The 11,707-nt window shown below is 38.6% G+C and overlaps 1 protein-coding gene across 1 annotated transcript; it reads right to left on the bottom strand.

The window, feature by feature from the left end:
* Window positions 1-1,336: 1,336 nt before the first annotated feature.
* On the bottom strand, window positions 1,337-11,463 carry LOC139940626 (E3 ubiquitin-protein ligase NEURL1-like). Its single transcript, XM_071936969.1, has 4 exons — window positions 11,322-11,463; window positions 9,433-10,128; window positions 8,303-8,938; window positions 1,337-7,699 (listed from the first exon to the last, which is right to left on the bottom strand). Exons 1-4 carry the CDS (start codon window positions 11,368-11,370, stop codon window positions 7,263-7,265), a joined length of 1,818 nt encoding a protein of 605 aa, XP_071793070.1. The 5' UTR covers window positions 11,371-11,463; the 3' UTR covers window positions 1,337-7,262.
* Window positions 11,464-11,707: the final 244 nt, after the last annotated feature.

Here is an 11,707-nt window from a genome sequence, read left to right as displayed (position 1 = left end):
ATCGCTTCCTCATTTCTTCCTTTTCACTGTGGTTTGGTTGACACCTGGAGAGCGACCAATCACCGGACTGCCTTGTTTTTATGCGTCTGCCTATTTTCATCTAGGCAAAAACGTGGCTAAGAAATTAAATTCAAGTTAAAACTGAGTGCGCACCTTTTACTGAATGAAGAGTGTAAAAAGAAAATCAGCATTGAGTAAGACTAAGTGCGACGTAGTAATGGTTACGACATCTTAGACATAGTGGTTTGAGGATGACTACAGAATGAATACTGACAATTCTCAATGTCTGTGATTGTCGGTACAGTCCTCAGTAATGAGGTGAGGTATAGGATACAATTAAAGACGCAGGGACTATTTTCAGAAGTTTATTTTGGATGACACTTTGCGGGATGTTGCTGCCGTGTGTTATATTATATGGCTACCCGATGTATGTTAATGTATTAAGAAATTAAAGAATAGTGCCATGTGGTTATTTTGGAGAGAGAGCGAGAGAGGGGGGGTGGGGGATCAGAATCACAATCCCATCTTGACCTACCAAAATGAGATGTTCGAAATGCAAAGATACACCAAAAGCCCCGCCCCTCACCAAATTATTTCTCTCCCCCCCCCCCCCCACCCACCCACTGGAGAGTGTGAACATTATCCACTAGACTTGAATTCAAGTCTGAGACTGCGATTGTTTCTGCATCAGCCATCATGCAGAATTCCCCTGCAGATTCGCTATCACACGCTCTACCTCGCAATCTCTGTGATCGTATTCCAGTGACGGGGGTTAATCTGCAAGAGGGCGCTATTTCAGGCATTCGTGTGATGGCTATTGGGTAGACTAACACTTTAACAGCTACGACCACTGACTTTGAACCAAGTCTTAAAATCCCCCTGCCCAAAAAACGTTTTCCCCCAATGTCCTTATAAAACAAATAATCTTACAATTTTGAATCAATAACTATTTATACTTAATTTCAACCTTGTTTATTATCAGTCCTATCTTCAAGACCATCATTTCTAATGGGTCACTGTCAAGTGATTATGAAAATAATGGGTTTGATCCTATGACACAACCAGGCTTAGGTGACAAACAGTATGTCTTAAAGACGCCTTCTTGGGAAGATAATCTAAACAAACAAATAAACAAACAAACAAACAAACAAACAAACAAACAAACAAACAAACAAACAAACAAACAAACAAACAAACAAACACTCAAAGTAAGACAAGGATCTATATATAGACAAAATGTCACATAGAATTACTCAAACAAATTGTTAACATTTCACAACTTCTTAATTTTCTTCATTATCAATTTAATGATTTATTATCGAAGATCAAATAGAAAAACAAAACTTCTTAAAGATGCTGCTACTAATAATTAAGCATTTATTATAATGATTTATCTTTACATTGCACTGGATGTTCCAAACAAACGTTATGTATACACAATTACTGTTTATCTAGATAAGGTATATCATTTTAAATTACAATCACTTCAACCATGCTTCAACTCACCGGAATTACAATATTTTACAAACAGTAAATCATTTCAAACACAATTTAGCATACAAATGGGTTCAAATACAGAATAAGTTGCGACACACAAAACACAACAGTCTGAAAATAGTCGCTTAAATAGCTTGTGTATTTCCTTAGCAAAAATTATCAGGGAACCAACAACATGTAATGTTAATTACATACTATTTTGACTGATTACCTGTTCCTGCTAAGGAAGATTGTTTCATGCTAAGCGGGATTATCTAACAAGCACCTAGGAAACCAGCTAAGCACAAAGTGACTTTTGACTGGTAACTAGTTCATGGTTAGTTAATCATAGAAACAAGAACACTGGAAATACGCGACACCCACAACCATTATCCAATGAATGGTCTTACTACGACCTCAATAAGGCCGCTTTTCACCCTTGTGACATCATGCAAGGGGGGTCTTAATTATTTATAAATTATGCAAGTGAACCAAAATAATGGATCTCTCGTTATTAATGTGCACAGCCACCATCATGGGTACAACATTTTGTTCTCAATTTTATGAAGAACAGTTTTAAAACCACTGATGCAGCAGTTTTCTCGATGTTAATTCAATTGACAATCGCTGTGTCAATGATGAATCAAAAGAGCTTGAGTTTGTCAAATTAAATATGTACAAGATCTGCAAAGAGTTGCTCAATATTTACATGTTGTCTATTTGGTGTTTTTGTTACAAAAAGTATTACCATGATTGTGACTATGTAGTATTTAATTAGTTGCACCTCATACTCGGGTAAAGTGGATGACCATCTAATAGCAATGTAAAGCAGGGTACATAGAAAATATAACAAGGAGGTATGCAAGTATTACCCAAACAATGTCATGTCATGTACATCAAGAGTGTCACAACATGGCCACAATAAGCTACTAGTGAGTAAGATTTGAATGATGTCCGGGTACAATGCCTTGCTCAGTCACAATTCAATGCTCAGTTTGGAGTTCCTCAGACTCCATCAAATTTTGCTATGTCACATCAAAGGCGACAGACACCCATACACATCAACTTGAGCATTATTTGTGATCTAAACATGCATTGAACCAGACATCAATCAAATCTAGTATGAAGAAATAACTGGCATATCACTGGAACAAATATAATGGGGGCGGAGATATGGGGTATCAATCACCCCCCCCCCCTTCTGTTCATTATGTACAGTGTGGCCAGTCTAAAAGTGTATACCTGAGCCTTAGAAACTGTGTATACCTGCTTAACAACAACACGTAGCTAAGTACAACAAAAATATGATGCTCATTTCTGCTTAGAAAACTGTTCAGCAATATGTTCTGCTTAAAAGAAATCTATGAAATTTGGCCCAGCATATAACAAGTTGAATGCCCCCTTTCCAATGCAGCAACCTAAGATCCACCCACTTGCCTACATGATGTACACCCCTTGACAAGGAGCAGAGTATAGGACTTACTGTTTGATGTTCAGACTCATCAAACTGAAGATTCATGGCAGGTAAGATTAATCAATTGTTGTTACCTGGAACTGTGTGTTGTTTTCTTAACATAAACCTTACTACATCATACTCTACTTGTGATTTTGTAAACAACCCGACAATTTTCTTAGAGCTGTTTTGTGCAAATGCTTAGAGTGTGGTAACCAACCAACGTGGCCATGTTTTGTATGGTGTGAGGTTCCTTGCTCTAGACCTATGCTTAGTTGGCTATAGTTAACGAAGAGGAAGTTAACGAAGAGGAAGTAGTCTTAACAGAAGAATATGTAACTGCCAACTACAGTCTCCTACAATTGGTTTTTGTAACAAATTAATAGCACCACACTATGGATGGTAGTCAATGGATATTATATGGAAATTTGAACACAAACTATAAGAACATACACTCTTAGTTGTTATGACATTGTGACCTTTATCAATAATGTCACTTGAGTTTGTTTCCGAAACAAATCTAAAAATAATGTTTTATTTAAGTGTCATTGAAGACACTGGTTCAGCCATGCTAGAAAAAAAAAGTTTTCTTTTGACTATTAACCAGAACTAGATAACTGAAATAACTTTTTCCTCCAAGGTTTGTTTATAAATGAAGGACTTTTATTTTTAAAAGTCAACAATTGGGGAGTTGATAGTATCAGAACTCTTCTGTTTTCCACACTTTCGATTTGTTAATTGTTTGATGTGAACTGGTCTCATTTTTTTTTTTAATATTTATACTTTACCACTTTACAATCAATTTACACCTTTTATCAAGCTAATATATTTTGTATTTATATACATACGCGCAAACAATATACAAACAAACTTTAAATACATGGTCAAAATGAATCCCAAATGATATATATTTGTATAAAAAAAAGTGAAATATTTATCTTTAGTAATGATGAGAATGTGGTCCAATTTTTAGTATTAAAACTCCACAGCAAACATACTAGGGACATACTTTCAATACAATTCTTATAGTTGTTGTATTCACATGACATCACAAGACTCCAATTTCACACTGGCGGAGCACTAGCCCGGAGGCCAGTGATTTTAACAACGGGCCAGTAAACTCATGCCTGGACAAGTCCAATATGATAAGACTGTGTTTTTCATTTGAATAATAATACCCCACTCTGTAATATGTGAAGTGATGTTCAAATGTTGACTTTCGAGGCTAGTAAACAAACTGTAAACTCTGTCCAGTATAAAAATGTAAGCCTTTAAAAGCCCCTTTCACACGCTTAATTGTAGCATGGTTGTAAAATGTTTACCTCGTGTGAACCTTTTTTTACTGTCCAACTTTCCTTGTAAAATATTGTCAAACATTGCAACATTTTAGAACCATGCTAAAATTAAGCAAGGGACCCCAGTTAAAGTGCTGTCGTGTGAATAAGGCTTTACATACAAGACAAATGAGATAAATCTTCTCTTAATGCTTGTACAAACCAAAGTAGTTTTTGTGTTACACTTGAAAGCTCTTAGACATTAAGATTTTGGTCCCATAAGATTGTGTATCTACATTGCAGTCTTGTTTTTTTTTAACCCAAACTCGAGCCCTCCATCAGGGCCAAATTTCATGGAACTGCTTAAAAGCACAAAAGCTGCTAAGAAAAATGCAAACATCTAATTTGAACAGTTAGAATAATGTCATATTTATTATCCTAACTATTTTCTTTGAACACCATGAATTGAGAACTCATGTCAGCTGGTTAGAAAAAATCCAAGGTCATTTAATGTCCACTATGCAAAATTGTGTGTCCATTTACTGCATAAATTATGGTTCAAATCACAAGTTTTAAAGTTACTTCCTGACACAATCTACCTATGTGGACAATGTTGTGACAACGCTATACAGTCAGGAGCTCTCCACAGTCACAGACTGCTTCTGCGAGAACACTGCTCTCGTGCAAGGCTGGCCTCAAACAGGGATCAACAGTCCTGCAAAAAACATGGCCAATGTTGCGAGAATTGCGGAGAGAGTTGGAATGCTTTGATTCCGACAAACACTTAATGACTTGTCAACAAGTCTAGACTCAGTCCATCAGGGAGGGGATAAACAATGCCATTGTAAAGCTTAAATACTTAATCGCATAAATTAATAGAACATTTAATATCATGTACAATCAATGTGAGATAATATTGCTTACTACAAGGGGTCTACAGAAAAATGTATAAAAATGCATAAAATACATGTACTTTCACTTTCATCCCAACCATTAAATTTGCCACCAAGGTGCATATTTCTGCAATTGAGATTCCAACATTTTAAAATTCAAGAGCAAATGTGTTCCGTTTAAGTGTGACCACTTCAATTTGTGAATCCATTGTTGGTTGCTCTGTATAAAAGTTAAAATACTTTATCATGTATCTACCTTTCACCAATTGCTAAGTTCTGATATCATACATGCATGAAATAATTTTCTCTGCATAAACAATTATCATACATTCTACAATGACACATACAATATGTGTGTGTCATTTTTCTTGTTCTATCTGTGAACCTGTACAACATGTAAAGTAGGAATGGTGGGTTTATAAAAAAGTGCATAAGATGTAGAAGACTGAAACAAACAAATTCACTTCAATCACATTCTCTCTCCGAAAGTATGCAGGCATCTTCTTCTATCCCTACTTAATAATTACACCAGGTCTTCATTTCACAAAGCACTAAGATTCATCTTAAGATGAGTTGTCAACATTACCATTGCCATTTATATTGTGTCATCGCACTTTGTTTCGCAACAAAAGGGACTGTGATGTACTGACACAGCCCTTTTAGCATTTAAAGGGACTGTGATGTACTGACACAGCCCTTTTAGCATTTAAAGGGACTGTGATGTACAGACACAGCCCTTTTAGCATTTAAAGGGACTGTGATGTACTCACACAGCCCTCTTAGCATTTAAAGGGGCTGTGATGTACAGACAAAGCACTTTTAGCATTTAAAGGGACTGTGATGTACAGACAAAGCCCTTTTAGCATTTAAAGGGACTGTGATGTACAGACACAGCCCTTTTAGCATTTAAAGGGACTGTGATGTACTCACACAGCCCTTTTAGCATTTAAAGGGGCTGTGATGTACAGACACAGCCCTTTTAGCATTTAAAGGGACTGTGATGTACTCACACAGCCCTTTTAGCATTTAAAGGGACTGTGATGTACAGACACAGCCCTTTTAGCATTTAAAGGGACTGTGATGTACTCACACAGCCCTTTTAGCATTTAAAGGGGCTGTGATGTACAGACACAGCCCTTTTAGCATTTAAAGGGGCTGTGATGTACAGACACAGCCCTTTTAGCATTTAAAGGGACTGTGATGTACTCACACAGCCCTCTTAGCATTTAAAGGGGCTGTGATGTACAGACAAAGCACTTTTAGCATTTAAAGGGACTGTGATGTACAGACAAAGCCCTTTTAGCATTTAAAGGGACTGTGATGTACTCACACAGCCCTCTTAGCATTTAAAGGGGCTGTGATGTACAGACAAAGCACTTTTAGCATTTAAAGGGACTGTGATGTACAGACAAAGCCCTTTTAGCATTTAAAGGGGCTGTGATGTACAGACACAGCCCTTTTAGCATTTAAGGGGACTGTGATGTACAGACAAAGCCCTTTTAAAGAGGCTGTGATGTACATTGTACAGTCTCATGCCTGCTTTGATCATGACAATACACCCCCTTTAAGATTGATACGCCCCCCAACATCAATCTTAGCTCTTTGTGAAATTGATCCCAGCATGAGAATGTTGTGAATCATATTTTTTGCTTAGTTAGAAAAAGTTGAAAGAAATAACGTGAAGGAGAAAACATCTTTGTATATTACGATTCTCGGATTGTCTTTGTTAATATGTAAGTTATGAGACTCTGCAGCACTTCATCATATAACGTCAGCTTGGTTTAGAACACCGATTCATGAAACAACTTGGGCATCAACAAGGAATTTTGGCACTTGTTATGTACTTGTTACATATTTCCAGTAGTATGTGTGTTTGCTTATCGTACAAAACATAGATTCGTTTTGGTTTAAAGAAGATACTTTTTTAAATGCAGCATTTCAGATTAAATTATTTCCAGAGATGACTTTCACGTCATACTCATGATGGTTGTATTTAATCACCAGTCACAAATCCAGTACTATATCTTCAAATATATATTTTTTCAAATGTAATTTCTCTCTTAGTTATTGCTATGTTTGTGTTCTAAGCCCTTATTGTTCTAAGATCACTGTTGGTTTCTCAATGTACCAAGCCGACGTTACATGTAAAGCTTTAAGTACAACGCCCTATGTCTTGTAGAATTTAATGATGTCATGAATTGGCGCTCGGCAGAGAGGGCAAGGGTCTCCCCTCTCTTTAAGTTTCACCCCGCAGGCAAGGCAACAACAGATGTGGCCACAGCGGTAAAACACTGCATCAGGGAGATTCTCAAAGCATACTGTGCATTCGTTGTCTTGTCTTAGAGGTGGTTTGTTCGGACGAGGGGGTGCTTGCCGACGGGACTTACCCTGACTGCTACCCCCCTCACCAGGTTTAGCTTTAGAAGCAGCAGACATTGAGTGAAGTCTTGGAGGAGGGGTTGGAACCTTCTCAAGATCTTCTACATGTAATGCAAAGGCAGCTGCACCTTCTGCTTCATCAAATATACTCACATTGATATCATTGGTTGCATCCCAGTCAGTCTGTGATGGCACTGGAGGTGGAGGGCTGTTTTTAAGGGCACCTGCAAGAACAAAAGTAATTGATTTCTAATTAGATTATATAGTGGCTTCTTGTATAGGGCGCATATCTGTCACTCAGTGACGCTCAAGGTGCTTCAACATTCAGTATTTTCCTGCAAGGTATGGGGACTTCGTTTGAATTAATAGACCCAATTGTTGGCATCATGTAATGGTTTACATGGTAATGTAATGGTTTAAGGTGCTGTGGTGCAATATGCTGCCAATCTAACCAGGAACACCGGGCAAACCCCTTCTCTTTACGATAAGTGCACTGGGTTCTTTTACATGCCTTATACAACACACGGGACCTTAGGCTTTACGTCCAATCTGATGGACGTAGCATTGTGGTTCCCAATTTGGAGTTTCCTCCCATTGGACCCCAGTTTAAATCCCAACTCAAACATGTCAAACTGGAGCATTGCATGTGGATTGGGTTTTCAGTCTCTACCTGATTGATGGCTTCTCCCCCTTTCCTCCTACCTAAAACTGAGCATTTCTTCTTGTTTCCTACTCATCCTATTATTGACACTACTTGTGCTGTTGGATGAATTATCAAATCAAATTTTAAAAACATTAATACTCGTCTAAAGAAATTGTTTACTAACCTAAGATTTTGATTGTCTGAGTGGTGCCGTACAAGTCAAAGAACATCCAGAGTGGTGTGGACGTATCAACGTGCATCAAGACTTTATCACTAGCACCCTCCGGTCCAGTCATGTGAATCCTACCATCCTCATCGATTGTGAACCCTAAACTAGCTCCTTCTTCTAGCGTGTCGTAATCCCTGGTCATGACCCAGTACTCCTTACGGTCACAGACGTCTTCCGCCTCAAGAGGTAAGGTATCTGGGTCCAGACTCTCTGGATCGCATGACGTCAAACCGACACCCATATGTCCGATATAGCAGTGGTTGACCGTCATAACCTTCACCATGATCTTCTCATTAAACTGGATGGGCCGACTGGTGAAGACTAACCCACCGCTGACGGTAGTCGCTTTGCGTTCTGCTACAAATCTCTCCTCTTCGAGTACAATGTTACAGCCGTGTTGACTGTGCAGTGGTAGTGGGTCGGGCTTGAGAGCATTGGTACGTGTTCCGCTCGAACCTTGGAATGGCACCTCCTGGCTACTACTACCACCACTACCAGGGACTAGGTCCGAGACCAAGCGTAGTGGGTCCAAGAATCCAGACACAGACGAGGCACCTCTTGTGGATATCCGGTTGGATGTTGGGAAGGTATCTAGAGTGGAGGAACATACATGTAGAACAATTATTCAGTATCTTCAACTTAATGTTAAGGCAGTAAAGTAACAAACTTTTAGAATCATCTTGATTTCTCTGTTTGAAGATCACTTTCAAATGCAACAAGATAAGTGTGTCTTCAGAAACTATCTAGCATAAAACTGCCTCTGAAGGAAAACATACAGATTTTATATAATAATTAAAATAGGGAGACCATCACTACAAGGGATGTGTTTTCAAGGTCGAATCAACAACTGTTTTGGTTGAGTTGGCCATCTGTTGATCACTGTAGAAGGACCGAACCAGTTATTGTTTGCAGCCGTTAAAGTGCTTCCTAGGGTTGGTTAGGTCAGTTTGTAGAACACCAGCACAATAATCTGGCGCTCACAGGTTCTTCAAGTCCCGACTCTAATAAATTTTGTTTTGTTCAACCATGTCAGTTTTCGTAACTGTTATTTTTAGACACAATGATTACCCAAAACTTTAGCTTACCAACAATTCTAACTCCAGTTGTGTTACCATAAACATCAATTACTCCCCATACAGGCCTCGATGTGTCCACTCCATTGAAGAACTCCATAAATGGTTCTTGATTAACGCTATAATACACCGTCCCATCTTCACTTAGGACAAAGTTCAGCACATTGCCATGCTTTGCACAGTTTTCTCTCAGAGCTTTTGCCCAGTTTCCTGCCCTTCCTGTCAGGTCTGGACATGCATACTTAGGGATCCCGTTACTACGCATAGAAAATGGATCTTGTGAGGTGTAACCGAAGCGTAACACCCCGCTCCATCCAGCTGTGTTCTGGATTAGTTCAAAGTGTAGGATCTCGCCAATGTGTATCGCTCTGTGAGTGAACACCAGGGCGTTGCAGAAACTTCCCATACGAGATGCTGTTTTGTGATCAGCCGACAATACGATGTTCTTGCCATGGATTGTATGGAAGTGGAAGTCACTGTGGTGTTGTGAAACTGCTGGTTGAAGCATTGAGTCCAGAGGCTGGAGCACATCGTGAGGCCAGCTGGCTCTTCCAGGTTGTTGCGTAGTACCACGGTAGGTTCTGTTGGGCTTTGCTCTGTAGCCACTTGATGATGCACTAGTGCTTGTGGTTCGTCTGCGTTCTGGTGCGGAGTCTGGTCGGGACCTACTCGAAGCCTGCTGACTCGTGCCAGCTGTTGAAGAATGCGCTGGTGGGAAGTAAATATAAAAGAAAACAAACAAATTCTTTATTATGTTCAAATCTACAAATATAATGGCAAGCCAGGAGAGATCCTGTCTCAATGAAAATATGGTCACACATCACCAACTGATTGTGCTAATTTTTTTGTTTTAACTGATACCCTTTACTTTTTAGGAAACAGAGATAATCCCTTTATCGCTATAGTTGCGATAATGTAACCCTCCTGCCGATGGCGTAGCCGGCTACATATCGCAACTATTATTGCTGATCCTTCTTTCTCCAATTATTACAAATAAATGGCACTATGGACTTGGTTGGAGTAGCCTATGTAAACAGAATTGTAGATAAACAGAACCGCATAGTGTGGTGGTCCTGTGCGCACTCATGTGACACCCCCATAATTCCCTTCATCCATCTACACATCTACGCTGGTACTCAGCAAAGTCTACTTCTGGATGTAAAAGCTGAAGCGAAGACTAGGCGCGCATCGATGGAGCAGGTACACAAAGTTGTAGATACACCGTAGAGTTATATATAAGAACTAGAGGGCGCACTGGCCTATTTACCTGCCCCGGCATGCGTGCAGGCGGTCATTTTCTAAGTTGACAAAACAGCCATCTCACAGCGTGTGTTTGTGCGCCCATTTTGTAAGTTGAACAAAAATCATCACAAAAAAAAAATCAAACGTGTATTTCATATTCAACGCGCACAGAATGACGCTTGTCATCTTGCGGTCCCGTCGCGTTTGTGCAAGCAATAGCAGCATCACCAGTGCGCCCTCTAATTCTTATAAATAACTCTATGAGATACACAGAATTATGTCATATGGTCATGTGACAGCATAATTCCCTAATTAATAGGCTATAATATAAACAAACTAAATTTGTAATGACTTAATTATCAATCAACTTTCTTTAAAATTAAATTAAAGGCTAGAGAAAACAAGCAAATCAGCAGTGAGTAGGCTTTTGCCTTCTTACTTCTTTATTTGTGAAGATGAGATTGGGTCTTTAATTGGAATCCCTTTAATTAGGCAGAAAATAATCAGTCTAATCTGTTAATCATGGTTTAATTGGCAGAAAAATATAATACTAATAGAAAATATAAACCGAATTCGAATACATCGGCAGACTAGCAACGATTTGTAAACATTTTATCTGTAACAGACATGATTAAGATTATAATATAAGCTTGATTTACCTCTGTTGGCATGGTTAGAATTCGACACCGATGACGAAGTTTGTCCCATGTTCAAATCAAGGAGAAATTCGTCCGATTTCTCGCTTTCTAAATGATGTTTAAATGAATCATGTTGTGAAAAAAATCCGTCTATCTTCTTCCTTTATTATGAACTTTAGCTCGAAATAAACAGCGCCCTCTACCAATTTATGGCCATCTTCCCACTCAGGGGGTGTCACTCTTTGAGAAAAAACGCAGTCAAATGGCGATAATGTTAAATTAGTATCACCTGTAAATTAATATTAGTCTGACATAAATACAATAAATATGATAAATTCTATAAAAAACAAAATAATGCTTTTACATATAATTTCTGTAAATACTGATTTAAATCCACAAAATTAAAT

Source organism: Asterias amurensis, chromosome 8, assembly GCF_032118995.1.
Source record: "Asterias amurensis chromosome 8, ASM3211899v1".
Lineage (NCBI taxonomy): Eukaryota > Metazoa > Echinodermata > Asteroidea > Forcipulatida > Asteriidae > Asterias > Asterias amurensis.
Note: the sequence above shows the minus strand (reverse complement) of the source record. Positions and strands in the feature narration are given on the sequence as shown.

What these genes read in the sequence shown, in the direction of transcription:
- LOC139940626 (XM_071936969.1), bottom strand. Translation starts at nt 11,370, where the DNA reads ATGGGACAAACTTCGTCATCGGTGTCGAATTCTAACCATGCCAACAGA. An exon ending in TTCTAACCATGCCAACAGAG is followed by an intron (nt 10,129 to 11,321) that starts GTAAATCAAGCT and finishes ACTTCCCACCAG; the next exon opens with CGCATTCTTCAACAGCTGGC. An exon ending in AACTGGAGTTAGAATTGTTG is followed by an intron (nt 8,939 to 9,432) that starts GTAAGCTAAAGT and finishes CCTCCACTCTAG; the next exon opens with ATACCTTCCCAACATCCAAC.